This window comes from Emydura macquarii, unplaced genomic scaffold (genome assembly GCF_026122565.2).
Source record: "Emydura macquarii macquarii isolate MOO-44397 ecotype Brisbane River unplaced genomic scaffold, CSIRO-AGI_Emac_v2 contig_3220, whole genome shotgun sequence".
NCBI classification, from domain to species: Eukaryota; Metazoa; Chordata; order Testudines; family Chelidae; genus Emydura; species Emydura macquarii.
Genome location: NW_027133357.1, coordinates 9557717 through 9584673, shown reverse-complemented (window position 1 = coordinate 9584673; position 26957 = coordinate 9557717). Strand labels below are relative to the sequence as shown.

At 43.7% G+C, this 26957-nt stretch overlaps 2 protein-coding genes across 7 annotated transcripts in view; both read left to right on the top strand.

The window, feature by feature from the left end:
* RBBP5 (RB binding protein 5, histone lysine methyltransferase complex subunit) overlaps window positions 1-26957 on the top strand; it is a 149716-nt gene that overhangs the window by 14296 nt on the left and 108463 nt on the right. For 3 of the 6 annotated variants that reach the window (XM_067531702.1, XM_067531698.1, XM_067531703.1), the window contains one exon: window positions 763-3671. The exons of 2 other annotated variants lie outside the window; for them this stretch is intronic. In XM_067531702.1, coding sequence (XP_067387803.1) covers window positions 763-791 — 29 coding nt within the window. In that variant the 3' untranslated portion in view covers window positions 792-3671. Of the gene's footprint in view, window positions 1-762; window positions 3672-26957 lie in introns of those variants that run through there. One more of the 6 variants, XM_067531699.1, reaches the window with a different exon arrangement.
* Window positions 5373-6571, top strand: TMEM81 (transmembrane protein 81). The gene has a single exon (XM_067531692.1). The coding sequence runs from the start codon at window positions 5639-5641 to the stop codon at window positions 6434-6436; it is 798 nt and encodes a 265-aa protein (XP_067387793.1). The 5' UTR covers window positions 5373-5638; the 3' UTR covers window positions 6437-6571.

Genomic DNA, 26957 nt, shown 5'->3' with positions numbered 1-26957 from the left:
TCTTCAAACTCAGGTGGCCTCCCCTCTGTTTTTAGGAGTCTTGCCTGTCTGCATGCAGTGAGATCCACCATGTGGGAGCACTTTGCTAGCAAAGACTGATTTTACCATACCTCCTGCTTAAGGCCACTAGTTACAAATTAGCACTACAAGGGAATTAGTCAGTTGCAAAAACAGCAATGTAGTGTGCATACTTCCTCTGGAAGCTGCACTGCCATCATGCATTTTATTTCTGCAAGCCAGATACCTGGAACACTGAGCCCAGTACAGATGAAGCTCTGCCACAGTGCTTCCCAGCCTGGCAATAAATGCGTTTTTCTTAAAGTGGCCCTGTGGAAATGAGTTACAGTATTAATAAGCTTGGCCATTTTATAATTTGACTGAAACAGTACAAAAATCGGTTTCAATCCAAAACCACGTGGAACTTGTTTTGAGTTTAGTAGTGGTTTGATCTGAGTTTAGGGATTAATTAAAGTCCAAAACTTAAACCAAGTAAATTTCCACAAATTCCAGCAAAATGAGATGAGGGTTCCTCTAATTCATATCTCGAATTTCTGTATTTGTGTTTAAATGCTTCAATGGTGATATAATCACCAAAGCAGTGTCTGTCATGCTTCTGAAAAGTGTCATGCTATATTTGAAAATATCTGTGTTAGTGTGTTTTTTCTGGCAATGTTTGCATATTTGTTGGCCTCCAGTTTCTAAAATCACTTGTTTGGTTTCCCTGATGATGAAATATTTTTCACCTGTCTTTGATCTCTTTAGCAGGTGGTGCAATCTCAGAACTGTTATGAAGACACTGTGCTTTCTCTTCCTCTGTTCTTTCCTATTTTGGCACCATAATGTGGAATATGGACAAGGTGCTTGGTCAGATAATGGACTGACTTTAACTTAATACAGCAACCTGATTGCTCATGGATGCAGGGAGTGACTTGTGTAAGAAGTGAATTATGGAAGAGGAAATGGCCTTCATTCTTTCTCCTCAACCCTCTCTCTCCCAAACAGTGTAAGATATTGACTCTCAGGACAGGAGATTTGCAAAGAAACCAAGCGGACTGTCTCTTTATATAGCATTTACTAAAGTGAACCAACCTGCTTTCCTCAAGCTAAAAAATCATTTTGCGTTTGTTTCTTTCAAATAATTGTTTAGTTCTGAAACTGAAGCGTGGCAAGATTTTTATTCCCAGGACCATGTATCTGACTGTGTATCCCTGAAAACTTCCATATCATTAACTCTCATTTCAATGAATTGTCGTTTTTATTCTTTCTTCTGTGCCGTCTACCGTTCTTTACAGTGAGTTAAAAGAAAATCTGTTAATATTTTCAGACACACTCCCCTGTTGTACCATCACTGCTGCTAGTCTGCAAGGTCTGATGCCATGCCAGCAGGCACGGGCTTCATATTAGGAACTGAGAGAGTCTCTGAAGTCTACAAAGAATGGGCACTTTATATAGTGGTTTGTAGGGGTGAAGAATGCCAGCTTCACGACACTGTTTTGTTGGAAGAATTGGAGAGGAAGAAGATAGAAATATGTCTAAATAAGAGACCTAAGAATTTGACTTTGTTGGCTTTAGGTTGAGGTGTATTAAAGGATGCATTTTGCTACTTTATCTCTTTGCCTGCAGTGTTAGTTCTTTTTATATTGTCATATCAGGTGCCATAGTGTAGGCAGCTGGATCCCTCTTTTGCTGACCTGTACTTGCAATAGGAGAAAAACAGATCCTTTATCTCAAAAGTAACTGTAGTATAAATACTCAAGCTTTTTTTCAGTTAAATATCAAACACCTTGACTGAGAGCCAGGAAAAGCTAATCATGAAACAGTTAACACAGCTTTAAGAGCAAAGAATCCTTATATATTATTTTTAAGTGGTCATTTCCCTCCCCTGTTGGAATAAGGTGAGGAGAAAGATGAAAGTTTGTATGTTTTTCAAAGCCTCAACCTTTTCCTTTTTCCTATGTATGCATTATTTCCCTTGTCCCCCAGTGACTGTATAACGCTGCCACTGTTCTTCTGTGTGAGGAGAATATCGCTAAAGTCAGTCAACACTTCCTTAACAGCTGCCCCTGCTGCTGATTAAGTGACATTGATTAATATGTACAGAATAGCTAAGTTATAGAACATGTACACTGGGCATTGTTGAGGTCAGGCTAAAGCCACCATTTGGAATGTGCCAATACTGATGGTCAGGAGAGAACTTGCAAACTAGTAGAGATAGGAAATAAGGCAGAGGATGTCTTATAAATTATACTGCTGGTCCTTCAGTGTGTTGAGTACCCTCAACTCTCATTGAGCTAAGTGGAGTTGAAAGCTCCTAGCACCTTTCAGGAGGTGCTGTGGACCATGTAAAATGGACCCTACATAAATAACATTTCTATCTTAGTCTGAGTTGCAAAAATGGACCGTTGGACTAGCTTCCACACGCTGTCTTACAAAAATGGGCTTTGGGGCTGGTTTCTGCACAGTCTGGCAGATTAGTTGTTTTAATTTGTACAGTGTTTGTGTAATTGTGTCACAAGTGCATGCTTGTTTAATACTTTTAAAACCTGTGACGGCATTATGGGATGTCCTCTTTCATGATGATATCACCTAGAATGGCAAAAATTGGCAGGTGTGTTAGAATGATGCTGCCTTCTGAATTGCAACTCATAAGTTGTGTGGCTGCACATTCTTTCCATTTCATTTGCAGATGACAAACCACACGTGACAGGTACACACAGAAGTCATGGAAAAACTGAAGTCCAAAAACGTTCATCTCCCCCAGTAACCTCCTTATAGTCTCAAGATTATGTGGGCGATACACATCTGAATTTAAGATCTCTGCTCAGTCCCTAAGCAGGAGAAAGTCTGCTCTGCTTGAAACTTAGCAGATGGTACATCAGAGAGATGTTTTCTCCACCCCTGCCTATTTTCCAGGTGACACTCGTGTGTTATTGGACTTTTTATGCAACAAATTAAAATAGAGCTTTCTTTCTTAGTACTCCTCATTGCTCAGGGTGTATTACACTTGCTCTTCAGCTGCTTTCATTTATTTCCTGGACTTAGTAAATTCAACCTGTTTTCACTGCTGCTTTTAATGTCAAAACATCCTTCATTCAGAAGTATCCACTTGTACCAGAAGCCCAAGAGGTGAGTCAGGTAGGTACCCATGTTAGTTCAAATTTTAAGCAAAGCAGCCAACAGCTTAGGAAATAAACAATGGAAAGTGAAGGAACACTAAATCGTAATTCAAAAGAAAGCCTGTGGTTTTGTTCTGAACTTGTAGTTCAGTAGCCTGTTTCATTTAATGAAGCTATTTTTGATTCCACCCTCACATATACTGTAATAAGCTTTCTGTGCCCTGTGTACTCTCTGTCCAGCTCATTTCATACCTTTCGTATAATTCTTACAGTGTGTCAGAATCCATCACAAGCCCTAATGCTGCCCAGGTAATGGCTCTGAAGATTTTCTTAAAGCATATGAATTGTTATGAATTCCAGCCTTCAGTTGTGTTGAATGCTTGTCCAGTTGTCCAGTGTATCTGTTCTTGGTTCATTTTCTTCTTTTTATTTTGTTATCGCTATAGTTTTGTACAAAATTTGTCAGTTAATGGCCAGTTGGTAGTCATTGCTGAAATAGAGCAGTGACGTTAGCTTTTGTGTTTGTAAATAAAGAGTTATGTTTTATTTCTTAAATTTGGGGGTTAGTCTCTGCATTCCTTTCATTCTATTATTAGTGTTTATGTGTATTGTGCCTGGAAGTCCCAGCCATGGATCATGATCCCATTGTGCTAGGTGCAACGGAAACACAGAAAAGATGGTCCCTGTCCCAAAGAGCTTATTTGTCTGTTCTGCAGCAAGAATTTGCTTGATGAAACCTCTTTATTTAACAAAAGCAAATTCTTAGTCTAATAAAAATGTTTCCATGTTCTATTAAACAAAACAAAAATAATCCAGTGCAAACAGGTGTTCTTAAATACACACTCCCCTGCATTTCTGTGCAACACAAAGGTTCCTAGACAGAGAACCTGAAAGTGAAACTGTCTGAAAGGAAAAGTGAAGTTGACTAAATTGAATTTATGTTCCAGTGCTCTGATGCTATGCTGAGCATAGTATAAATACTGAGAGAAAGTAGAGAGATGGAGAAAGTGAACAGCAGTAAACTGGATTTTAAAAATGCTTTCAGCTTTAATAAGCTAAGGTGGTGTTAGTAAGGGGCATTTATTTTTAAGGAAAAAGTCAGTGTTCCTGCAATCTGATCATAGATAATCCTGATTTTTAGCAATATCCAATACTCAGTTTGCTGGTCAGGAACTACTTTTCTTTACTGAACTATTGTCACAATACTGTACCACTCCATCAAAAATAAACACCCTGTTGATTTCTTATGACACACAAAGCTTGGCACTTGATTGCACCTGTCTCCTGAGACTTTCACAGCTCTTCGTGAGCCGTCGTTTTGCAGCCATCCTCTTCTCCCCCTGCACTCACACTGCTGTGTCATAAGTGGTGGTGCTGCCCACTTTATCAATGTTTAAATTGGAACGGGAAGGTTGTGACTCTCCAGCGGTCACTCAGTGAGTCAGTAACTGAGTCCAGAATAGAACGTGGGGGTCAAATTCACAGCTAATATAAGTGGTATCTGAAGTCATCCACCTCTGCTAGTTGTAAATTTAACCAAGGCCTCCTGACTCCCTGCCTTATGTCCTAACACTGATACTGTCATCTCAAACGGGGCAGCCTGGATTTACGAACTTCACTATTTTAATGTCCTTTGGCCATTTTGATGCTTTCTTCATCAAACAATCCATTTAAGATGTTTGCCTGGATGTGTGTGACGTTCTTTGTGCCGTTATCCTGCCTTGTGGAAGGCTGGCTTATGACATCATAATTGTTTCACTGCAGTATGTTATGGAAACTTTAAAGACTTAATTGAGCCATGGAGAGAAGTCAAGAACCAGATCATCTCCCTCTGTATACAAAACGTCTGCTGTCCTCTTAGAAGGGAAAATAGCCTAGCATATAAGTGGTTATATTAAAATATTTACCAATTTGCCTTTAAGCTCTTCATGTTCTGAGGGCAATGAAGTCAAAAACTTATCTTCATGATCCTGGAGGTTTGGGGAATGCTTTAAATTTCAGGGTACAAATATGCGAGATGGTACTCCTCATGTACATGGTAAGTATTATTTTCCTTTTATGTTGTTGGCTTTGTATTTGGGTTTCAAGATTTTATTATGGATCCTCTTTTATAGTTTTGGGTTGGAGAAATTCAGCAGGAATAACATTTCTTTGCTGCAGATGATGTTTTAAAATACCTTTTCAGTTCTCCCTTCTCCCTGAGTTTAAATTAAAATATTTTTTTATGAAAGAGGGATTCCTGTTGTAGGAGTTGAGCAGTTAAAAACAATATCTTAAACTTCTGTTATAGAAATTGGAACCCACGCAATGAACAAGGATTAACCAATTAATAGGTTGCATTTTCTTTAGCAGTGTTTCACTTCAAGTCCTTGTTCTTGGAGGATTTCATATATCTGGGGAATTAGGTCACGAAGATGTTGCTGCGGGAGTTGGAGAAGTACGTAGAATGAACACTTAGGAAGAACGACTTGCATTTGTCGGAGTACTAGCTGTCAGGGACTTATAACATTGACTATGCTGATATGAAGACCTTGGGAAACAGCTTTATCAGTGGGACGTTAGCTTTTATTTTCTATCTGCCTTTGTTGATGGCTTCCCTTGAAACAGTTACCATCCCAGAGCAGCTCAAGTCTGCAGTGGCTAAGGTCTTGGTCAGTACCACATCCTGCAGTGTCACCTGCGGCCTGGGTTTTAAGGTGGAGGAGATATGTGAGGTTGGTTCAAATGGGAAAAGGAGCCATTGTAACTTCCGCAGGTCGGACTGTCTGACCAACTGGATCTGTGGGTTACTCCACTTCACTGTCCCCATTGGCAAACCATTTGAGCTCAGCTGCCTGACCTCTGAGATGATAGGTGTTGGTAGCCAGGCCTTTGTCTACACCTGGAGGCTTGCCAGAGGCATAATCACCACAGATGATGTGCTTTTCAAACCTTTCAAGGCCCCAAGCTATGTCATCAAACTTTCCCCTGCCAAAGAGTCTGATGCAGGGACTTACAGGTGCGATGTGCAGCTAATGAAGACATTCAAGCTTGTCAAGCGGATCTACTTTGGGCTGAGAATGATCCCTAGTGACTTAGTGGCTCTGAACTTTCAAAAATCCTTGACTCTGGAACAGAAACTAGCAGCAAATGAAAAGGAAGGAAACAAACAGAATGTCACGAGCGTCATAGTACAATGGCAGCAGCACTCTTGGCAAAGAAGGGCCTGGTTTGTGTTCCTCATAGGAATTGGAAGTGGGGTAACAGGAGGTGTGCTGGTGGGCACACTTCTCTACTTTTTGCTGCAGGTTCGTAGGAAAAACAGAGCCATAGAGGAGTGAATTGCTTTTTAATGTGGTCTCTTACTACCAAGGGATAGCTTATTGCAATACTTAGGCTATCTTAGTGTCAGTATTTTAAACTCGTGTATGTGCGTGTTTCTGATAAATTCAGCTTTAGCTTAAAGCAGTAAAATAATCTCTCATAATGTGTTGGTTTATAATTTCATAAGTCTTTGGTAAATTAGTACAGGACTTAGGAGCCAGGAATTCCTGAGTCTTAATGATGGCCCGGAGCCGACTATTTCTCTAGTCTTGGGCAAGTTACTTAGACCCTACATTTTCAAAAGGGTCCATTTATTTTGAGTGTCCGACTGAGACACCTAAGACTTGAAGTTCAGGAGGGTACAGATGGTTGCTGGTATAGGAGACTGCTTGTTGCTCACCAGCTGCTATCCTTCTCATTAGTTTAGAACAGCGTTTCCCTAACTGCATGGTGTTTCCCTCCTGCATGGTGGCACTGGAAATGTTCCTCCCATTGACCTGGGGGAGTGTTTATGAAATGAAAGATCAAACTTTTACCTCCAAATAATATTCTATAAGTGCAACACATTTCCCATTTGTCAGTAACTACGCCCATCCTCCTTGGCATTGGCGATTCTCCGTCTCAGAGCAGTACTGGCTACTATTTCTGCTATGGCTTCGCTATTCAGAATGAATCCGTTTCTAGGTGGCACAGAAATCTGTCCCATGTTAAGAAGATCACAGTAGGTAACGCTTTTAACAGCTGCCCTATTTCATCACAGAGGTAGTGAATGAAGTGACCCCTATGTATCTGTAACATGTTTTTGGGATCATTATGAAAATATCATTACAAAAAGAATAAGGGTTTTCATGCATGCAGTCTCACACTGCTTTAGTTAAACAGGTGAAAACTCCTCTTTGGACACTTAGTTCCTTTCAAAACAGGCTGCTTTTGGTTTAGCTTCAATCTATTCCTAATTGACTTAAGCAAAACTGCAGTAGGCCTGTTTTAAACTGAGTTAAACATGTCCACACAGCTTTTGCAATGATTTAACATGATTTCTTAAATTAAACCACAACTCTTTGTGTTCACAAGTCCTTGGATTCCTATTTCTCACCTCCCCCAGAATTCTTCTAATCTAACACACAGTTCTGCTCTTGCCACAGTTTTTGACGGGCAGCATTCTCAACGGGGAGATGAGGCCTGGTCTACGCTGCCAGCAGCGAAATTCTACATAGAGTAGCTTGCGTATCTCCTGTCGACATTCTAATTAGCGCAGCGTCCCTGCTACTCCCGTCGAAATGCTCTCCCGTCGACACATCATTAATCTTTTTGTGGGGGTGGATTTATGCAGTCGACTTCTGGATCAATCGAGCAGATCTTTAGTGGAAAGGAACGAGAGGTGCTTGGTAACTCAGATTCCCTCTGTAAAAGCTCCTGGCACAATGTGAGGTTGCTGCCAGCAATCCCATGGCATGTGCTTGGCTTTTCTGTACATCAACAGGAGGCCGGAGTGCATCCAATGTTGGTCGTCTTTTGGGCATGCTGCCACTTTGTGCCAAAGCATTCTCCAAATAGTGTGGAAGACTCGTGCTCAAGTTAGAAGCTAACAGTTAAACCTGCAAAGAATTTGCTATCCCGTCTGGACAGATCACCCTAACCTTTGTAACCTAAAAACAGAGCTTAGGTCCTGTCGTGATGGTGACTGGTGCTTTAGAAATGCAGATAGATCACATTGAGGGGACAGACCAAACCATTATTTCACTCCAGGTTGAGGACTGGAAAAGGGAGAATAATAGCACTTGGCCTCTCAAGAGTAGCTGAAAGTCTGTTGCTTTACACAAGTGTTATCCCCATTTTAGAGATGGAATAACTGAGGCCTAAGTCTGTGAAGGCAAACGTTTTTCCAGAAGTGTCCACTAATTGTGGGTGCCCAGTGCTGGGCACTATGTGAGTGTAGGAGTCACCTTGAGCAGCCAGTGTGTTAACTGCAATTTGCCCTGTCTCACTAGAGATAAAAAACCTGCTAGTTTAAAATATGCTGGCTCACATAGGCTAGCAGACTTACTGGGAGGAAGATCCCAGCATCTGTACTGAGGTGGAGGCATAGTCTGACCTCCCTGAACAGATCCAAAGGGGGGATGTTCTGGAGGATGCTGACACTATTTTATCTTTATCCATCTCTGCTATTGTTAATAATCTCTTCCTTCGTGCATGTGTGTAATGTCCATTTATACAAGCAGACCATCCCTGATCTAGATGGCTGCACTGCAGGAGAAAAAAAATCTAAAAAACCCCCCAAAAACCTCTTTCCCGTTGTAACCTACATTTTCCCCTTTTCTCCTGCTGATGCCATCTGTCTGTCTGTCTGTCTCACACACATTCACAGGCAGAGCTAGGTGAGCTGTTGCTGCCTAAACTCAATTCTATTATGTGGACTCTTGGCTGGAGTCCCTTTGCAGCACAAATGTCTGGTCCCTGCCAATGGACCTGATAATTGGAAAACAATTATCCTTTCCCGCTCTAAAATAAGCCAGATTGCATGCAGGAAGGAAGTCAGATTTGCTAATGGCATTCCTGTGTGCATAACCGAGTAATGGGGCAGAGGCAGCTGTTTAAATCTCTGTTTTGGTATTGAAGCTTATCTAAATTGAATAACCAGATTGCATTAACTTTTGGAAATTGGTGGTGAGGAGGAAAAGAAACCACCCTTTGCTCCTTATAGTGCAGAGATGTGGCTGGTGAAGGTCCCTGTTCCTTGAACACTGAGCTTCTGAGGTCACCACTGAACCTTCTCTGTTTGTCACTCCAGTGCTTCATTCATTTGAGCTAAGGCTGTCAAAGAGAAGAAAACACGTGTGGCAAATCTGGCCATCTAGGGATTTATGGATCCCTCGGTCCATGCAAATCATAGCTGCTCAGAACTTCCAGGAGGCAGCGGGGATGGAACTCGGCTCTTCCTTCTCCAGAAAACCTAAGCTTCTACCATGTGAGCCTAAAGGAGAATCTTTGTTTACAGGATCTGAGACACATAGATGAGTAGTTATGATTTTACCCAGTAGAGGGCAGAGGTATCTGATGCAACCTTCTATAGATATTTATTTTTACATTCTATGTTATAAAGAGGGTGTTTAACACCATCTTTTGGTGTGGGTTCCTCTGAGCCACAATACAAAAATAGAGTAATTCATCTGCTTAGCGGAGAAATTGACTGGGTGTTTTTATGTACTTGGTGCCACAAAAGCTCTTGTTCCTGCAGCTAATGGAGTGTGTGTTTTTTACCTTGAGCACTTCCATGAGCTGCTGGAATAAATGAAACACTCCAGCTTGAGGAGTACTGCATTTGTGCGTCACATCTCTTCGGGCCTCTCAGATCACTTTACAAAATAATAATGAATGTGATACTGTGAGAGCAGCAACTGTGCTGATGCCATTAGGCACTCATCAATAGCTCATGGACAGCCTAGGGGATTGATTGTGCAAACCCTCAGCTCCCAGTGATTTCAGGGAGCCTGGGAGAAAAGTGTGAAATATGCTCTCGAGTGCTTAGAAGTACTCATAAATACATACAATCTCAACTGGCTAATGCGAATATGTGTACCCCCTGCCCTTTAGGGGGTAGTCCCATAACTGCCCAGTTATCTGTGTCAGGCCCTCTCCTGATAATGAAGATTCTTCTTTCACTCAACTAGTAGGGGTCTGTACTCTTGAAAAAGCAGGAGCATCTGAGTTGTGTCTGCTGCCCTCAATTCTAAATGGCCAAGGTGTACGGCTGGGTGATCAACTGGGGGTCTTGCTTGTACACTAGACCCTGTTTTAGAAAGAGGGGGAGAGAATGCTGACCGGTGAGGATGCTCAGATAAATGGAGATAGGCAGATTGGAACATCTTAAATAACATGGGTACCCTGGGGTGGTTGTTATGATTGTAGCATTTGCCAACACTTTCCCCTGATGCTTTGAAAAGGAAATAACCATCTGAAATAACTTACTGACTCGTATAACAACTTCTGTGCATTAATTAACTTTGAAATGTATTTATACTCTGCTTCTATCTCTAGTAATAACAGTCTATATGTGAGGGTGGCTTGTACATAAAGCACTATAGGTGCTAAGAATGATCATTTTACTCAACTTGTCACATTTGTCTTAGATATTATGAAAAGCATAGTGGATCTAGCATTGCAGAATTTATTCTAAACAGTAATATTTATATTAAATCTGTATTAAATATACGGCATTAAGCTGATTATTTATCTCATAGTTATTACAGCAGCAATTGTACAGTTATGTAGTGAGTATGCAGCAAATTAAATACCAAAGATAGAAATACCATAAATCTACTATTAGGAAGTGATTTGGTACTACACATTTCTTCCCTTTAGCTCAGTCAGTTTTTAATTTTGTTCCTTTCATTTGATCAGGGTTTTAGGAATCAAATCATCTGACACTAAAAACAACCCAACTTCCACCTTTTTCTTTGATTGCTCTGGGGTCTGTTTTTGCTCCCATTGATATCAGTGCAAGTTTTGCTTGTGGCTTCAATGAGAGCAGAGTCAGGCTCCTAGGCAGACATTACTGGGGAGCTCAACTGCATCCACAGAAAGCTGCCACTTAGGGGCAGTTTTTCGAAAGAACTCAACTTCCACTTAGGCACCAAAATAAATAGGCAGATTCTCAAACGTTGGGTGCTGAGCTCTTTTGAAAACTTGGCCCACTTTTGTGGGTGCTGGGCCCTTGAAAATCTGGCCCTGAGCGCTCTTGAAAACCTGGCTTCTCATGAATAAGGAGGCGAAAACTAGAAGTTTAAAAAAAACCAAATCAAAACAAGAAACAAAGAAGCCCTCAAGGAAAAATCTAAAGACTCATGTGATGTTTTTAAAATGCCATTCACCATTGTTAACATTATAAGCACTGCCGTGTGATACGAACACAGAGATAACGAGATCAACTGCTAATTTTTTAAGAGGACTTGGCTGAAATAAGAGGAAGGCGTCTGTATGCTGTAGGTGAGAGCAGATTCTACCATCTGTTGCACCCCGTGGCATTAAGGATTTACTCTCACGGAAGCAGAAGATGATCTATTTGTACCTTAATTTGGTCCCAAGAGGAGAAGAGAAAGATCATGTTCGAGATGTCCCTTTTGCTTGGGCCTTTGTTTGTTGGAATCCCAGAATCTCCAAAGCCTCGTTCAGTTCTCTCTCTCTCTGTCTCTGTCGCAAACTTTTGAGTTCACTCAAATGAGCAATTGTCCCATTCTTTCTCTGTCTCTCTCACATTTAAAAAGGCTGCTCTTGTTTGTTTCCAGTGGAAGAGGAGCCTTTCCTTACTGCCCTTTGACCAATCCCGGGGCTAAGCCTGTTGGCTTATTGTGGAGACAGACTGTTTTTCCTTAATGCTTTTTCAGTATGGCATTTATTTATTTATTTTGGTCTCTGCATCCTGCTGTGGCGGGGGTTGGGTCGTGTTACCCCTTTACTCGCCCATTGATTTGGAATTGACAAAGAGAAGCAACAGTTGTGTAGGAAGTGATTAACTAAATCTCTTTTGAGCAGCTGAGCCTGGACATGAGCAATCTTTAAGGATCTAGAGGGCAATGTCCATTGTTCTGTCCATAGAAAACATTATAGAATCAATAATCAAACCATGTAAAAAATGGACACAAGAAATCCTCTAAAATGTCCTTGAAGACTTAACACGGTGAATTTTCTTTTCGGGTGGAATACAAATCATGACTTTATTTCATGCCTGAGAAGCGGCCTCCTCTTAACTCTTGGAGAGTGCTGTTTTGATGGCTAGTTACCAAAGGCATTTGCTTGTCATTCCAATGCTAGAAAAAAGATGGTTCAGTTTGTCAGAGGTACACTTCACAAATGAACTTAGTTCTGAGTGGTGTATCAGTTCAGCTCAAACAAATACTAACCCAAACCGTGAGCTGAAACTTTTGTAAGGATGACAAAAGTTTGACTAATTTATTTCTCCTTAGTCTCTGTGGTTACGGGATCTGAATCGGGCTGGGTCCAAACTTGCTGAAATGTCACAACAAAGGATGTATTTGTGGTATTTCTGGCCTGACTGAGATATCCAGACTGTCCCAGATGAGTGGTTCAGGTAATTTCTAGAAACATCTGAACTTCTGGGGGTTTATATTTTGCTTTCATCTGGTGATCTGAAATTAACGTGCATTAGTGATGCCTAACAACACTGCTGTGAAGTGGGTGTCATTATTGCCATTTAATGGATAAGAGAAATAACTTCCCAAGGTCAGTGGTCACACAGTGTATCTGTGGCAGAGGCAGGCGTAGACTTCAGAGAAATGGCTCCCTGTCGTGTGTCTGAAATACGAGACAATGCTTTTTGAACCAAACTTAGGAATCTTTTTGAGGTTTGCGCACAATTAATGGCAGAGCAGACAATGGTAGTAAAGAAGTAAAATCTCTAGAAATTGGAGCTTGTAATGGTTTTCTCCCTTGGCCAGTGCAGGTTGTTTCCATCATTATCTTCTCCAGGGCTGTGATTAGAAGCTGATAGATATTTAGCAGTTCCTCCAAAGAAGACAGGATTTACTTGTTGCTCTGAAAGGATAAATGTATTTGTTTGTGCTGAATTCTGCTTTCAATCAAAAATGCCATGGCCCTGAGCATTAATGACAGTTACTGAGGAAGCAGAACTGCCATCTCTGCGGGGGATTTATGAGTCCTGGCTGACGCCTGCTGATTCTCTTAACAATGCCTCCTTCAGCTTCACAAAATCTTTTTAGAATGTAATTCCCTGATTTTACATCAAACTGGGTAACGGGCCCCACCAATTAATTCCCCAGCCCATGGGTCTCAGCAAACATGACACAGAAAACAATAGGAAAGGGGATTGTGCGTTCAAAATGAGCCTGACCTTGCATTTGTGTGCCTTCTTGGGAGGTTGTTTTAGACTTGCAGAGTCTGCTTGGAAAGTGGCATCTGGGGCTGCCTGGACAGCACCTGGTGGCCTTGATTTTGGGAGCAGTTTGTGTGGCAACCAAGTATACTTTTCAGCTAACAGAATGTTGGAACTCATTAGGAAAGGGATAGATGATAAGACAGAAAGTATCATATTGTCTGTCTATGAATCCCCAGTATATCCACATCTTGAATTCTGCATGCAGAGCTGGTTGCCCCATCTCATAAAAGATATATTGGCATTGGAAAAGGTACAGAAAAGGGCAACAGAAATGATTAGGGGTATGGAACAGTTTCCGTATGAGGAGAGATTAATAAGACTGTGTGATTTTTCAGCTTGGAAAAGAGACGACTAAGGGGGGATATGACAGAGGTCTATAAAATCATGACTGGTATCGAGAAAGTAAATAAGAAACTGTTATTTACTCCTCATAACACAAGAACTAGGGGGTCACCAAATGCAATTAATAGGCAGCAGGTTTAAAAAGGAGTATTTCTTCACACAACACACATTCAACCTTTGGAACTCCTTGCCAGAGGATGTTGTGAAGACCAAGTCTATAATGGGGTTCAAAAAATAACTAGATAAGTTCATGAGGTCCATCAGTGGCTATTAGCCAGGATGGGCAGGGATGCAAAACCATGCTCTGAAGTGTCCCTAGCCTCTGTTTGCCAGAAGCTGGGAATGGGATCACTTGATGGGATGGATCACTGGATGATGACCTGTTCATTCCCTCTGATGCACCCTGCATTGGCCACTGTCAGAGACAGGATACTGGGCTAGATGGACCTTTGGTCTGAGCCAGCATGGCCGTTCTTATGTTATGTAGGTTAGCCTATTTTTAGCTGTAGCAGCTGTGCAGAGAAGAAGGGGCAGCTGCTGTCTTTGTGTCTCATCATATGGACTTCGATACTAAGCTGGATCGCTGCCCTACCCACTTACAGGTGCCCTTTTTTACCACTCCCCATGGAAGTGGTGTGAGGACAGTGAACCAAAGTTCATTGGAGTGGCAGTGCCTATGGCTCTAACCATGTACATGAATCTGGCTTAATCTGGCCTGTGGCATTAGTGTAAGGTAGTGTGATATAGTAGTCATAGCAATGGGTTTTGTTCCCGCCTCTGTCGCTGACTTGATGTGTGACCTTAATCTCTCTGTGCCTCAGTTTCCTCTTCCATCATATGAGGATAAAAATACTCATCCACCTCCGTAAAGTTCTTTGAGATCCCTGCGTGCAAGGTATGGTCTGCATGCTGTATAACCTTCATGATCCAAATGTCATGGGGGTTGCTGATTACGTTAGAATAATGAGAATAATTTACAGTATAGTTAACAGTCAATGGGGAACATGACCCTGTTTGGGTGGCAGGGAGTTTTAGATAGATGAGGTTTGGATAAATGAGGCTTTACTATATAAGGCATTATTTTTATAGGACATGAATATTGTGATCATGATGTTTATGCTTCATAATGTATTGACCTGTTAGGAGGAATGGGAGGCCTTGTCTGAGCCCTGTTATTTATATAGCATGGTTAATGTGCATGGTGCTCTGCAAGCCACCTGAAAACACAAAATCACTCCTCAAGGTGTGGATGAGGAAAGATAACCTTCCCTGCCCTCTCCATTGCCCCTGCCCTGCCCTCTGAATCCTTCTTCTGGCCTCCCTTCTCCAGTGGAAGGCTGCTGCTTGCTTGTGAGATATAATAAATATAATAATAATAATAATAGCTTATATAGCGCTTTTCATCCATCCCATCCATCCATCCGGAGAAGCAGGGTGTCTGTGCAACTTGCCCCTCGGTTGGGCTAAGGGAGAGGTGAACTCTGAACCCCCACAGCTGCTTTCCCTCCTCCCAAAGCCACGATTTTTATTAACTCTTATCAAAGTAAACTGAGGTGCCACACCATGGGCACAGCCTAACTCACCTGCCGGGCGAGGCCTCTTCTCCTTGCGGGTGACAGAAGCAGGCCAGACCACCGTCCATCCATCCCGTTGTGAGGTCACTTCGGCCAGGCTGCTTGGTGATTTACCGAACCCAGGCCTCATGCAGTGTGAATAAACACAGGGTATGTCTAGACTGCAATTAGACACCCGCGGCTGGCCCAGGCCGGATGACTCGCTCTCGTGGGCTCTGGCTGTTTAGTTTCAGGGTAGACCTTTGGGTCTTGGGCTGGAGCCATGGCCCTAGGACTTTGCGAGGTGGGAGGTCTCCGAGCTCAGGTTGCAGCCTGAGCCAGAATGTCTACATGGCAGTTAAACAGCCCCTTAGCTTGAACCCGAGCCAGCTGGCCCGGGCCAGCCACGGCACCTGATTGCAGTGTAGACATACCCCCCAGTGTCCCCGGAGCCCTTTCCAGTCAGTCTCTGTCCAGCCTCCCACCTAATCCCTGGGGCCTGAGCTCGGGCAGCTGTTTGAGGATTGGTAGAAGGGCTGTCAGGGCAAACATTCACAGTCAGGCGTATTACGGAAGCTGCCAATGAAAGATGAATTTAATGGCCTGACTTTTGTTCAAGAAGGGCGAGGCCAAAAATAGCAAAAGAAGGGTGTGTGTGACTGCTGTCCCAGTGGGAGAGCCATCAGGCCCTGGCATAGCCCCAGGACAAGGACCCACACATTCCCCTGTGACCCGCATGGGTACTGTAAATAGTAAATGCCATCAGCAAGGGTTTGGATAGAACCAGCGGCAATATTCATAAGAGGATTGTGTGCAAGCTCTGCCCGTCTCAGGTTTATGAAGCCTGTCAAACTGAACTGAGTTTTGGGTGAGCTGGGCCAACTCATGGAGTCCACAGGAAACTGGCTGAAACTTGGGGGCCTTGGGTTCACATGGCCCCCAACCTCCAACGGCAACTGGGGGCAGGAGGAGGGCAAAGTCAAACTGCTGAGTTTTGCACAGCTCCAGATGTGGAGAGAGATGCAATAGCCCACGGGCATTGTGACAAACTGTATGTAACCCCCTACCAAAATACTCAGGTGTCCCTTCTTCTGCAGCGTGTTCATTATGTTGAGTGAAGAGTATACATTTTCATTAATAAGGAACAGTAGCTGTATGCAACCAGGTGTATGTCACTGTCTGGTGCACATATGCTTGTGCCCATGTGCATTTTAAAGAGAAGCAAACTAAATACAGCCTCATGGCGTTTAGAGAGCTCTCTGACCCATAAACCAGACTTCTGGAAAGTCACCTTTCTGTGGGACTCTATTCCTCTATGAGGAATATTGACTCTGTGATGTCCTTCCTGCCCCTCTCCCTCCTCTGGTTACACATGCCCCATCTCTGCTCTCTTGCTTTCCTTGCGTCTCTCCAATTCCTGTTTTGCATTTCTTGGTGTCCTTCCTCTCTTGCCCTGTTTTGAGTTTCTGGTTTCCTCTGTTTTGTTAATCTATGTCTGTTAGGTACTTCCATGGGCCCCTTCTAGTGCAGCATCTAACCTTCTCACCATCTTTAATGACTTCATCCTGACAAGGCCCCTTGAGGTAGGGCTATTGTCCCATTTTACAGATGGGAACTGCGGTGCAGAGAGGCCAAGTGACTTGGTCAAAGACAAGGTCACACAGGGACTCTGACAGAACAGGGACTTGAATCCAGGTCTCACCAGTCTGACACTGGTGCCCTAACTACTAGACCAGAAACTATTTGATTGTGAGTATTGGTGAGTTCATTGTAGGCAACTACAGTACAAACGTCCTGCTCATTCCCTGAGTTACTGCAGAGAGAGAGCGGAATCTCCATCATAACTACTTGGAGAAGTCCTATGGGTGACCCTCCAAAGATCACACAGCTTCTAAGATGCTTGGATCTGGGTGATGGAGGGAGATGTTGGCAGCCCTGAGTGGCTACTGCGTTGGGTTGGGAGTCATGCTACGCAAACCAACCAAGGGAAGTACAGAAGCGTCTGTCTTTGAGGTAGCCATGTGTTCATGGAATGCACAGAGATGAGAAAAGGCCAGGCCCCAGCGGCAAGCCAGGGATGGAGAGGGTGGTGTAAATCACTCCGCTTTGGTACTACTGCAGCATCAAGAGCACTTCTTTGTGCCTGAACCCAACAGGCAGTAGGCAGGAGAGACATCTTATTACCTCTGTCCAGACCCCCGGAAGGGAGTCACTATGGTGCTAGGCCACACAGCTGGGCACTCAGCCATATGCTCCAAGGAGCTCGGTTGAGTGTAACTGGGGGATGTGGCGTGGATGAAATGATTGTCTCACCAGTCCCTGCGTCTGGACTCGCTTCCTCAGAGCAGCATTGACTTGCTGTCAGTTTTCTGTTGTAATTTATATTCTTCCAGGGCGCAGTGTAAGTAGCACTTCAGTGCAGTCCTGACTCCTCTCCCCCATTTCTTCACATCACACCCACTAACTCTGGGATTTTGCAGATCCTCGTGAGGCTCCTTGGTGCAGAACCATTTTCATACTGTACGGTGCTTTGGCGATCATACCAGCTATACAGGGCTGGCTGCTGTCTAGAATGTGGAGGCAGGTTTTATGCTGAGTTACTGAGCTTTTCAGCAAGCATGCCACGGCAGCATCTGCCTGTTGGTTGGCAAAACGTTTTGGGATCCGGATGAAAGGAGATAAATAGCTTTTTAAAGCCAGAGGGGACTATTATAATCTTCTATGGGGTCATGCCCTCCCTTACCTGGTCTGTGACCCCCAGAAGCTGGTGCTGGGAGCAGGGCCAAAGTCGCAGTTGGGGGTCGGGAGATGGGGCACGAGCTGCAGCTGGGAGTGGGGTGGGGGCTGGAGCTGCAGCTGCAGGGCCTGGGACCAGGACCATAAATGGGGCACGGGTGCAGGCCGTGACCCGGACAGGGTCGTGGGGCCCGGGGCCGCAGCTGGGACTGTACCTGGGGGGCGGGGCTGGAGTAGAGACACGGACAACAGCTGTGGCACGTAGGAGTGGATGGCCAACAGCAGTGGCCTCCTAGCTTGAGAAAAAGGCACAGGGGGTGGCTGGTTACATCGAGTTCTTGTTCCTCATGGGTTAGGAAGTTGAAAGGACTCAGTTTGCTATGCTGTAGTCCTCCAAAAAATGTCCAGTGCTTTGTGCTATGTTTGTCTAACGATCGCTCCCTTGGAAGGATCCTGCTTTGAAGCAAAGCAAATGCCCATTCCCGTCCATCAGACATGCCAGAGGATGCTCGCTTTCCCTTTGACAGAGAAACAAAAATAATCAGTGCGCTAGTAAAAATACCTCCTTGAGGAACAGCGGGCGCCCCAAGCAGCAGATGCTACTATGTAAACGGCGATGGATTAGGGATAGATGGGGTTTTCCTGTCTCCCCAGCTCCAGCAGGGCAGCTGCTGCTTTATCATGAGGTGGTTTGTATTTGCTTCCCTCTGGGGTGGGGAGCAAGTGACACTAAATTGTCAAGCTCCCCAGCCCCTGGAGACTGGATCAGAGAGTCATTTCACACCATGACTGAATCTGCAGCTGGTGCCCGCCAAAGCACTAGATATTGCTCATTGTCCTAGAGGTAGGGGTGGACCTGAGCTGAAATGTTTGGTCTGGGTCTAGAAATTTGTAGGGTGCCCAGATCTGAGGATATGAGTTGAGCCCCATATCTATTGAGAGGAAATCTTCAGACTAAAGCACAGATGGCAACAATGGGACGAGCATTCTCAGGGACACGTTTTCAAGTGTGGTGTCCAGATCTTGCACTTGGGAAGTCAGATGGGCATGCGGGCACCCATTTAGGCATCTGTAGTTCTGACCATCCAAATGTGAGAATTGGGAGGGTTTCCCTTAGTTGACCACCTTTTAAATAAGGGTCCCTATAGTCTTCCTTCACAAATCTAGCAAACGGGTATATTTTCAGGGTTCCTTTTATAAAGCCCTTGTTCCAAGAGTCCCAGAGTGCTTGACAGACCGTTGACCCCACTCAGGCTCAGTGTAAGTAACTGCCACAGAAGTCAGTGTTGACATTCAGGCTGAATTTGGCCCTCTATGTATGTTGTGGATTTTACTGTATCTAGCACTAAAATGCAGGTGCAAGTCTCTGCCACCAATCTTGCAAAATGGAAAGGGATTAGAGCAGTGGTTCTCAACCAGGGGAATGCCGAGGTCTTCCTGGGGGTGCTCAACTTATCTAGATCAGTCGTTCCCATGCTGGGAGTTGCAGACCCTGGGGGGGTGGTCATGGGATGGGGTTAAGAAGATTGCAAGTGCAGAGCCAACATTAGAGGGTGGCAATTGCCAAGGGCCCCATGCCACAGGGGCTGTGAAGCTAAGTTACATGCTCCAGCCCCGCTGCAGGGGGCCTGGGCTTCAGAGAAGGCTCACAAGTGAAAAACAGGCTCAAGTATCACACTGACATGTAAGTACCATATTTATATTCCAATGGATTTATTTTATAACTATATGGTAAAAATGAGAGAGTAAGCAATTGTTCGGTACTAGTGTGCTGTGACTCTTCAGTATTTTTAGGTCTGATTTTGTAAGCAAGTACTTTTTAAGTGAGGTGAAACGTGGGCTACACAAGACAAATCAGACTCCTGAAAGGGATACAGTAGTCTGGAAAGGTTGAGAGCCACTGAATTAGAAGAAGTGTCCCTATATCAGGGCAGAGATCACAGAAGAGAATTGCCTGAGAGGGAACTTGGCCAAGATGTTAGCACAATCTCTTTACTGGACAGCTTTTTGTTGGGAAAACCCACCATCGTCCTTCACAAAGTTTGTTTGCTAAGTCAGCCTTACGTTCTGTGCTTTTGTGCTTTCAAACACTCTTCATCTTAGCCACACAACAGATCCAGCATGCAATGTCAGCTTTCCAATCCCATCCTTAGCTCTGTAAACAAGTTGTTCCGTAATGCTTAACTGCGTTTAAAGCTGCACATAAATATGTTGGACTCAAGTAGGTATCTAAAGCCTCTGAAGATCTTTATTTACGAATTGCGTGCTACTGTAGCCAATAAATAACTTTAATTACAGTAAATACAGTATGTTTACAAGGTTACCTTTTTGTCTGTCTTAAAAAAGTGTGCAACAAAATTATTGAGAAGAAAACTGTCCCTGTTCCTGTATAGGGCAACCAGATTAAAATATTCACAGCAGAGGGTTTATGTAGGTGGGGAGCCTGGCAGGTTGAGTGCAGATGGGATCTGGGCCTTCAAATAATTAGCTGAATGTGATTCCAGTGCCATCCCCATGTTTCCCTGTGTCAGGTATAAGACAGTCTCCCATCTAACACAAAAACACAAAGGGACCCATTCTTCTCTGTTCCATGGCTGTAAAGCTGAAGTAATTCCATTGAAGTACCCCGGATTTACATGCATGTAGTGGGGTGCAGAATTTTAGCCCAAGGACATAATTAGAAGCAGAACACTTGGTGGCGAAATTCCTATAGCATCAGTCGGAAGATTATATCCTGTTACCTAATCTAAAATATCAGTAAGTCACCGCCGTATACCCTCTGTCATTTGAGGATCTCTGAGAACTTCACATCTGTTACTGAACCCTTGCAACACCTTGTGAAGTAGGTATTACTATGGATGAGTAAGACAGATTCAGCAAAGTTAAGTGACTTTCCTCACAGAGCTGGTGGCAATGCTGGTAAAAGAACCCAGGAATCCTGACTCCTAGTTCCTTACGTTAATTCCTAAATCACACTCCCATGCGAATTAAATGCAGGGGATTCCGAATAAGGCAGGAAATTGGTTTGCAGCGTAATGCAAGGGTGTAAAGTCAACACCTTAATTTAAAGAACTTTGAAGCCAACTTGTTTTTCTCTCCTGGCTTTGAACACCTCTTCCTTGAACCCCATCCCTGACAGCCTGAGGCAACTCTGTCCAGGTTCTCTCCCTTTGGCCTTTCCTTCCTTTTGGTGGCTTTGGCCGAGCCTAACGTGTGCAGTTTCATATAGTTTAGCTCCTGTTTGAATGTCCACCAGTGGCACTTTGGCCTTGTTTATTGCCATGTGGTAGCTAACTCCTAATAACTACTAGGTGGTAAACAGCTAGTGTGAATGAGGCAGTTGTAGTTTTAACACATGGTAACAGATTTCACTAAAACTACAAGTGTCTTGTCCACATTAGGCTCCTACAATGTTTTAGCTTAACCCTCTGACCCTGGAATTGGCTCTTTGCCCCTAGCTGCCTGCACACTTTCCACACTCTGCTTTTACCTTCACCCGCAATGTTTCACTGACATCTTGCTGCTCTGTAGCTCTTTAAACCATCTACTTTCTTTCCCTCTCTGCTGCTTCCCTTCCTGAGATCAAGAGGGAACAAAAAACCCCAAATCAGCAGAAAGAAACCTTGGGGATACAATAATCATTTATCATACACTGATTAAAAAACCCATATATAATATTTAGCAGCTGTGTTGTATTGTTTTTTCAATCTGCAAAATACTTTGCAAATGCAAGCTAATGAATCATCTGTGTTGTAGGTAGGTATAATTATCCCAGCTTCACAGAAAGGCAAACTGATGCAGAGGGAGGTGAAGTGACTTACTCAGCACTGCAGATGGAAGTAGTGTCGAAACAGGGATGAGTGTTTGGGAGTTCCTTGTTCCAAATCCTGTGCTCTGGATCACACGTTTCTAATTGTGTATACAATATAGTCTCTCATACACGTAAGATATTACAAACTTTTGTTTCAAAATCATGCTGAAGAATAATACTTAATAATTACTATAGCACTTTACGGTTTCAAAGCACTGTGCAAACCTTAATGACTTAAAATGGAGGACAATTGACTTCAGTGGGACGTAGGTGCATTTGTAGATTTTACCCTCTCTATTTTAGATATTCGAATGTACTCTAGCCATTTAGAACTTGAGCCACGCTCATGAAAACTGGTCAATTTGTAACATTTGAAATCCAGTTCAAATAATTTGTCACATGTTGCATAAACTGTGCCTGTGATACAGTTTAACAAAAATGTATGGAAAAATGCATTAATCCCCCAGGAAAATGCTATGAGTTGCTACCATTCAAAATCCATTAGTGTTTCCAAGCTATCAATTCTCATCCTCCAGATCCTCTCACGCTCAGATATTTTGTCTCTGACCAGTTGTATCAATTCCCTGTCTTTACTGAGGCCATAAAATTCACTCAAAATTGGCACAGCCGCAGGTACAGACAGTGGGGTTTGCAAGCACTTGTTTGGGACCATGTCTAGATAAAAGTGCCATTTAAAGAAGTCTTCATTAGAACTGGACAAAGACGCTGAACCTCAGTTCGTTAACTCCCTTGGCGTAACTAGCTTTGCGCTGTTCACCAGTGTGAGAGCACACCTTGGCCGAAAATGTGGTCAGTGAAAACACATTCACATGCTATCCGCATACCTACTGCCACATGCTTTAGTTTAGCTAATATGGACCAGCCAGGGGAATGCAGACATCCCAACCCTCTGGGTGCTCTTGGAAAATGAGCACTTGACTCTCCTTTGACGGTCAAAGGGATACTGCAGCAAAGGGGCTTGGTGCATATTGGCCTCATCCAGAGTTCAGTGCCTGAAAGCAGTATGAAACCTCCAACCGCACAGAACCATTTCTGTTGGCTGAAAGCCGCAGCAGCTCCCTCCCATGAATATTCATCCCCTGCCATGTAACAGCCATTTAAATACAATGGAAATAGCTCACAGGCCAATCCTGCTAAGTGCTGAAGGGCCTCTTGATACATGGGAGCCTAGAACTCCCGAATTCTAATCCCAGCTACCATTGACTCTGGACTCGTCATTTAACCTCTCTGCCCCAGTCTCTTCATTTGCAAAGTAGGGTTAATATTTACGTACTCCACCAGCGCTGGTGTAAGGATTGTTAGTTCACATTTGTGCAGCACTTTGAAGCTACACAATGCCGTATTAGAACGAAGTATTGTTATTGCCGTGGCTATAAAGAATTCTGTGATATTTCCACCAGGTCAGGGAATTGGTTGATGGAGCATCAGAACTGATCCAGCCCAAAGTGTCTAAGCTTTTCAGCAAGGTTTTATTCCTAATTTCCCCATTGCCCCACCTCTTCTGGGACAATGGATGAAGCTGCAGCAAAACTGTGATACGAGCTAACCGAAGTGAGGGATTATTAACAACACAAAATAATTTGCAAAACAAACAAAAACATTTCAATAAAATGTGTTAAGATTTTTAAACATAAAATGTACAAAAATATAGATATAATAATTTATATTGAAACCACTGTCATTCATAAACACTAACAATCCACCAGGGGGAACCAGAAGGTAATTTGTTGCCAAGTAGATCATGGTGCGGAAGTTCAAGCTGCGTAATTAAACAGAGCTAGCTACGGGTGGGCGGGGGATCGTGATGAGGCTATAGCGGTATTACCATGGGATAACTAGCACACACGAGCTATTCCAATGTAAAAATACTTTAGTTTTACCATATAGGCAATAGCCCTGTACCCCTTCCGGGGGTTGACCTCTCGTAGTTTACCTCATGGTAATACTAAAATGTCTCATCCTCACTGTGTTTTTACCTTGGGATAGTTCAGGAGTGTTAGCCACCCCAAGGTAAAAAAAATACACGTTTTTTAATGAAGGCAACGTCTAAGATCAATTAATTCTCTCTACTCTGTGTGTGTCATTTCCCCTGTCCTACCAGTGTGACTCGCTGCCCTTCGCTTTGTTTCTCCCAGTGATTTATTTGTAGGGGGAACCAAGAGAGGGGAAGTACCTTCATTTGCCATATATATTAATATCCATTCTTTATCGCGGTTTCTAGCATTCACACCATCTGCATGGCTGCTCGTGTTGGGATTGCACCGGTGTGCCTCCCCTCTTCCCAGAAAGCACGTTGTGATAGTGTGTAGGACAGATGCTATGTCATTATAATGGGTTCTCGCTGGTATATGCTGTAGGGAATAACTCCTTTACATGGGCAGGGATTTATGCACCTAAGCTCCTAAATGGGCAATAAGACCCGAGATACACAATAGCTTTAAAAATGATTAGCTAGTGCAAGCCATCCCTGACCCCTCTATGACACCGGGGGCTGGAGTGCAGGGCTGAGCCCCAGCCCGCATCACCTCATGGGGAGCACTGGAGACAGAATATTTCCTGGGCCCTCCTAGTTGTGCTCTGCAGATCCATTTAAGGGCTGTAGCATGCTCCCCCTATTGGCCTGCCTGCTGTGCTGCTTTCCGTCCCTTCTCTCCCGCGTTTGGAGGAGTAGCAAATCTGGTCCCTGAGGGAAGGGTAGCAGTAGGAGCCCTTGTGCTCGCTCCAGCTCAAGGGCTGCGATTCCAGCCAAGCCTTACACAGGCTGTGTGAGGAAGGGCGGGGGCTAGTTAGTCCCTCCTCTTCTTACCACTCCCCTTCCAGCCTCACTGCATAGTACTGGAAAGGCCAGCCAGAATCTAGCCCCTGGACTCTGGACCCCGTCTGCATAGTTTATGAACCAGCTCAGATTAAAAAAAAAAATAAAAAATTAATCATCATCCAACTAGCCACATTCAGGAGACAATCATTTTTACTACAAATCCAGAAGGAAATCAACTGAAGTCTTAAAGCTTTCCCCACGTCCCTATGTGTTCACACTTGCTCTGTGAAACGTTCTTTAGCAGTGGTTTGATCCTGAGAGGCATAGGGAATTGTGGATGCTCAGAATTGGGCCCTAGATGCTGGATAGTCATTTCCCTTCCTCAGTCCCACAAGAGCTGTGGGAGCAGATCCAATGGACTAGGTTGAAGAAGAAATTTGAAGAAGACCATAGAAGTCCATGGAGCAATGCCTGTTTACATGAGCTGAGGCTGTGGCCCCTGTATTTGTGGGAGTCTACTTCATCGCTTCAAGTCCACACTGAAAACTCCCGTTAATGTCAATGGCAGGTCTACATACACCAGTAATGGCAGGATCTGGCTTAGGTTTTAAGGGGGAGATGTTCAAAGGCACAAAGATCTGTTAGGCTCATAATTCCCATTGTGCCTTTGAACATCCCCCATTAGCCCAGATGTGTCTTCTGATCTGAATACGTGAGTGTTGACCTGCACAAACCCTTATGCACTGAGAGGATAGTATGCGGTATACTCTACCCTCTGACAAGTCACTTGTGCTATTTGCTCACCCATAGATAATGACGTTCTAGCCTCATAGGTTCCATGCAGTTCCATTGCCTCTCAGATGTATTCCATGAGAGTACGTAGCCTTCTGAGAAGCAGTAGACTCGATGCTGGTAGATGGGGTGCCAAAATCCTTGTACAACATGTAGTTGGGATTCCAATACCCTTATACCGTTGGCAGTAGCTATTCCAAAACCGCTTACATTCTTGCAAAGTTTTGACAGTATTTTGTCAGAATTGCTCCTAATACTGATACGGTGCTGTTACTCCCCCAGCAAGATCCGACCACTGAAATCTGCAGGCCCATCCTGGATCAGTTCCATACAGTTATTGCAGGAGGGCATGTGTGCATAGCAGAGGGGTCATAAGAAGATTCCTCAACTAGTCTTATTGATTCATTCTCAAGGAAGCTGGAGAAGACAAGAAACTGGGTGCCCAGCACAGAAATTGTATTTCAATCCTCCTTCCTTCCTTCCCATTGCACGGTCCTGCAAGTGTAACATCCTGGTTAGGTAATTATGGAATAAGGTTGGTCAGGTAAGCGGTACTGTCAGTTATGAAGAAAGAAGATATGGGCAAATACCCCTGAAAGCCAGCCTGGGAAACACCAGAGAGAGCAGCGAATCAGATTGTGGATTACTTTGGTCATGCAATCTTTTCACCGGCAAACTTCTGGCATTACAAATTTTGCAAAGCACCAAACTTTTCTCAGCCAGGCCAGTCACTGAAGCAGCTGAGCATCCTATGACATCAGCATCCCTCCATTAGCTGGCTGTGTGCGTCCTGCATGTGAAAAGCCAGACTCACTTACTGGTTAGACCTGGATCTCACAACTGTGGGGCGTGGTTAATATTTTGGCTAGATGGGAATCATTTGCACCAGAGAGAGGAGTCTCCTCTGAGTTCAGACCAGCTTTGCTGCCTCAGCAATGGTTTCCTGGAGTCACCAATCCTTGGTTGAAGTGTCTGCGTTCTTCCCCCTCAAAGAGCCCCTCTCTCTGTGCTGAAGATGAAGTCCTGTGAAATTGCTTTAGCAGGTTGGATCTGTCTCCCCAGATTTGAGACTCGAGAAGACAAAACAAAACAAAACAAACAAAACCCCAACAAAATACCAAAAGGGAAAACAACAACAACAAAACAAAATCCCAGGATATAGGTAACACTGAAGGTTACACCTCTTAACATAACAGCCAGGATGAACTGTTCTACAAGATTGGAGGTATTGCAAGTAAGAGGCAACCAAAACAATTTCAATTTCACCTATGATCTACTCTCTCTCTCCTTTTTCACCACCTAAGTACTGAGCTCGTCCCTATCATTTGGTATGGGGCAGGACAAAGAGATCCTTTTCTCTTGAACCCTTTTCTCCTTCAGCTGGTTGCTGCAAAATAGCTGATTTGGCTCAGCATCTGGGAAAAGCCGCTCCAATAATAGCTTTGGTGTTCAAAGATAAGGGAGACTATCGGCTCAGAGGTGGCTGTGGGGTTGATTTGGAGCATGCTGATAACTTTGAAATCCTTCCCCCCAAAAGCTAATGTAAAAAAATGTTTTTTAAAGTCAAGTTTAGCAGTCTGATTATTTTCGTACATGGCTTCGTAAGGCAATA

Bases quoted from the DNA above. Each gene is read 5' to 3' on its own strand.
- TMEM81 (XM_067531692.1), top strand. From the start codon at position 5,639: ATGAAGACCTTGGGAAACAGCTTTATCAGTGGGACGTTAGCTTTTATT.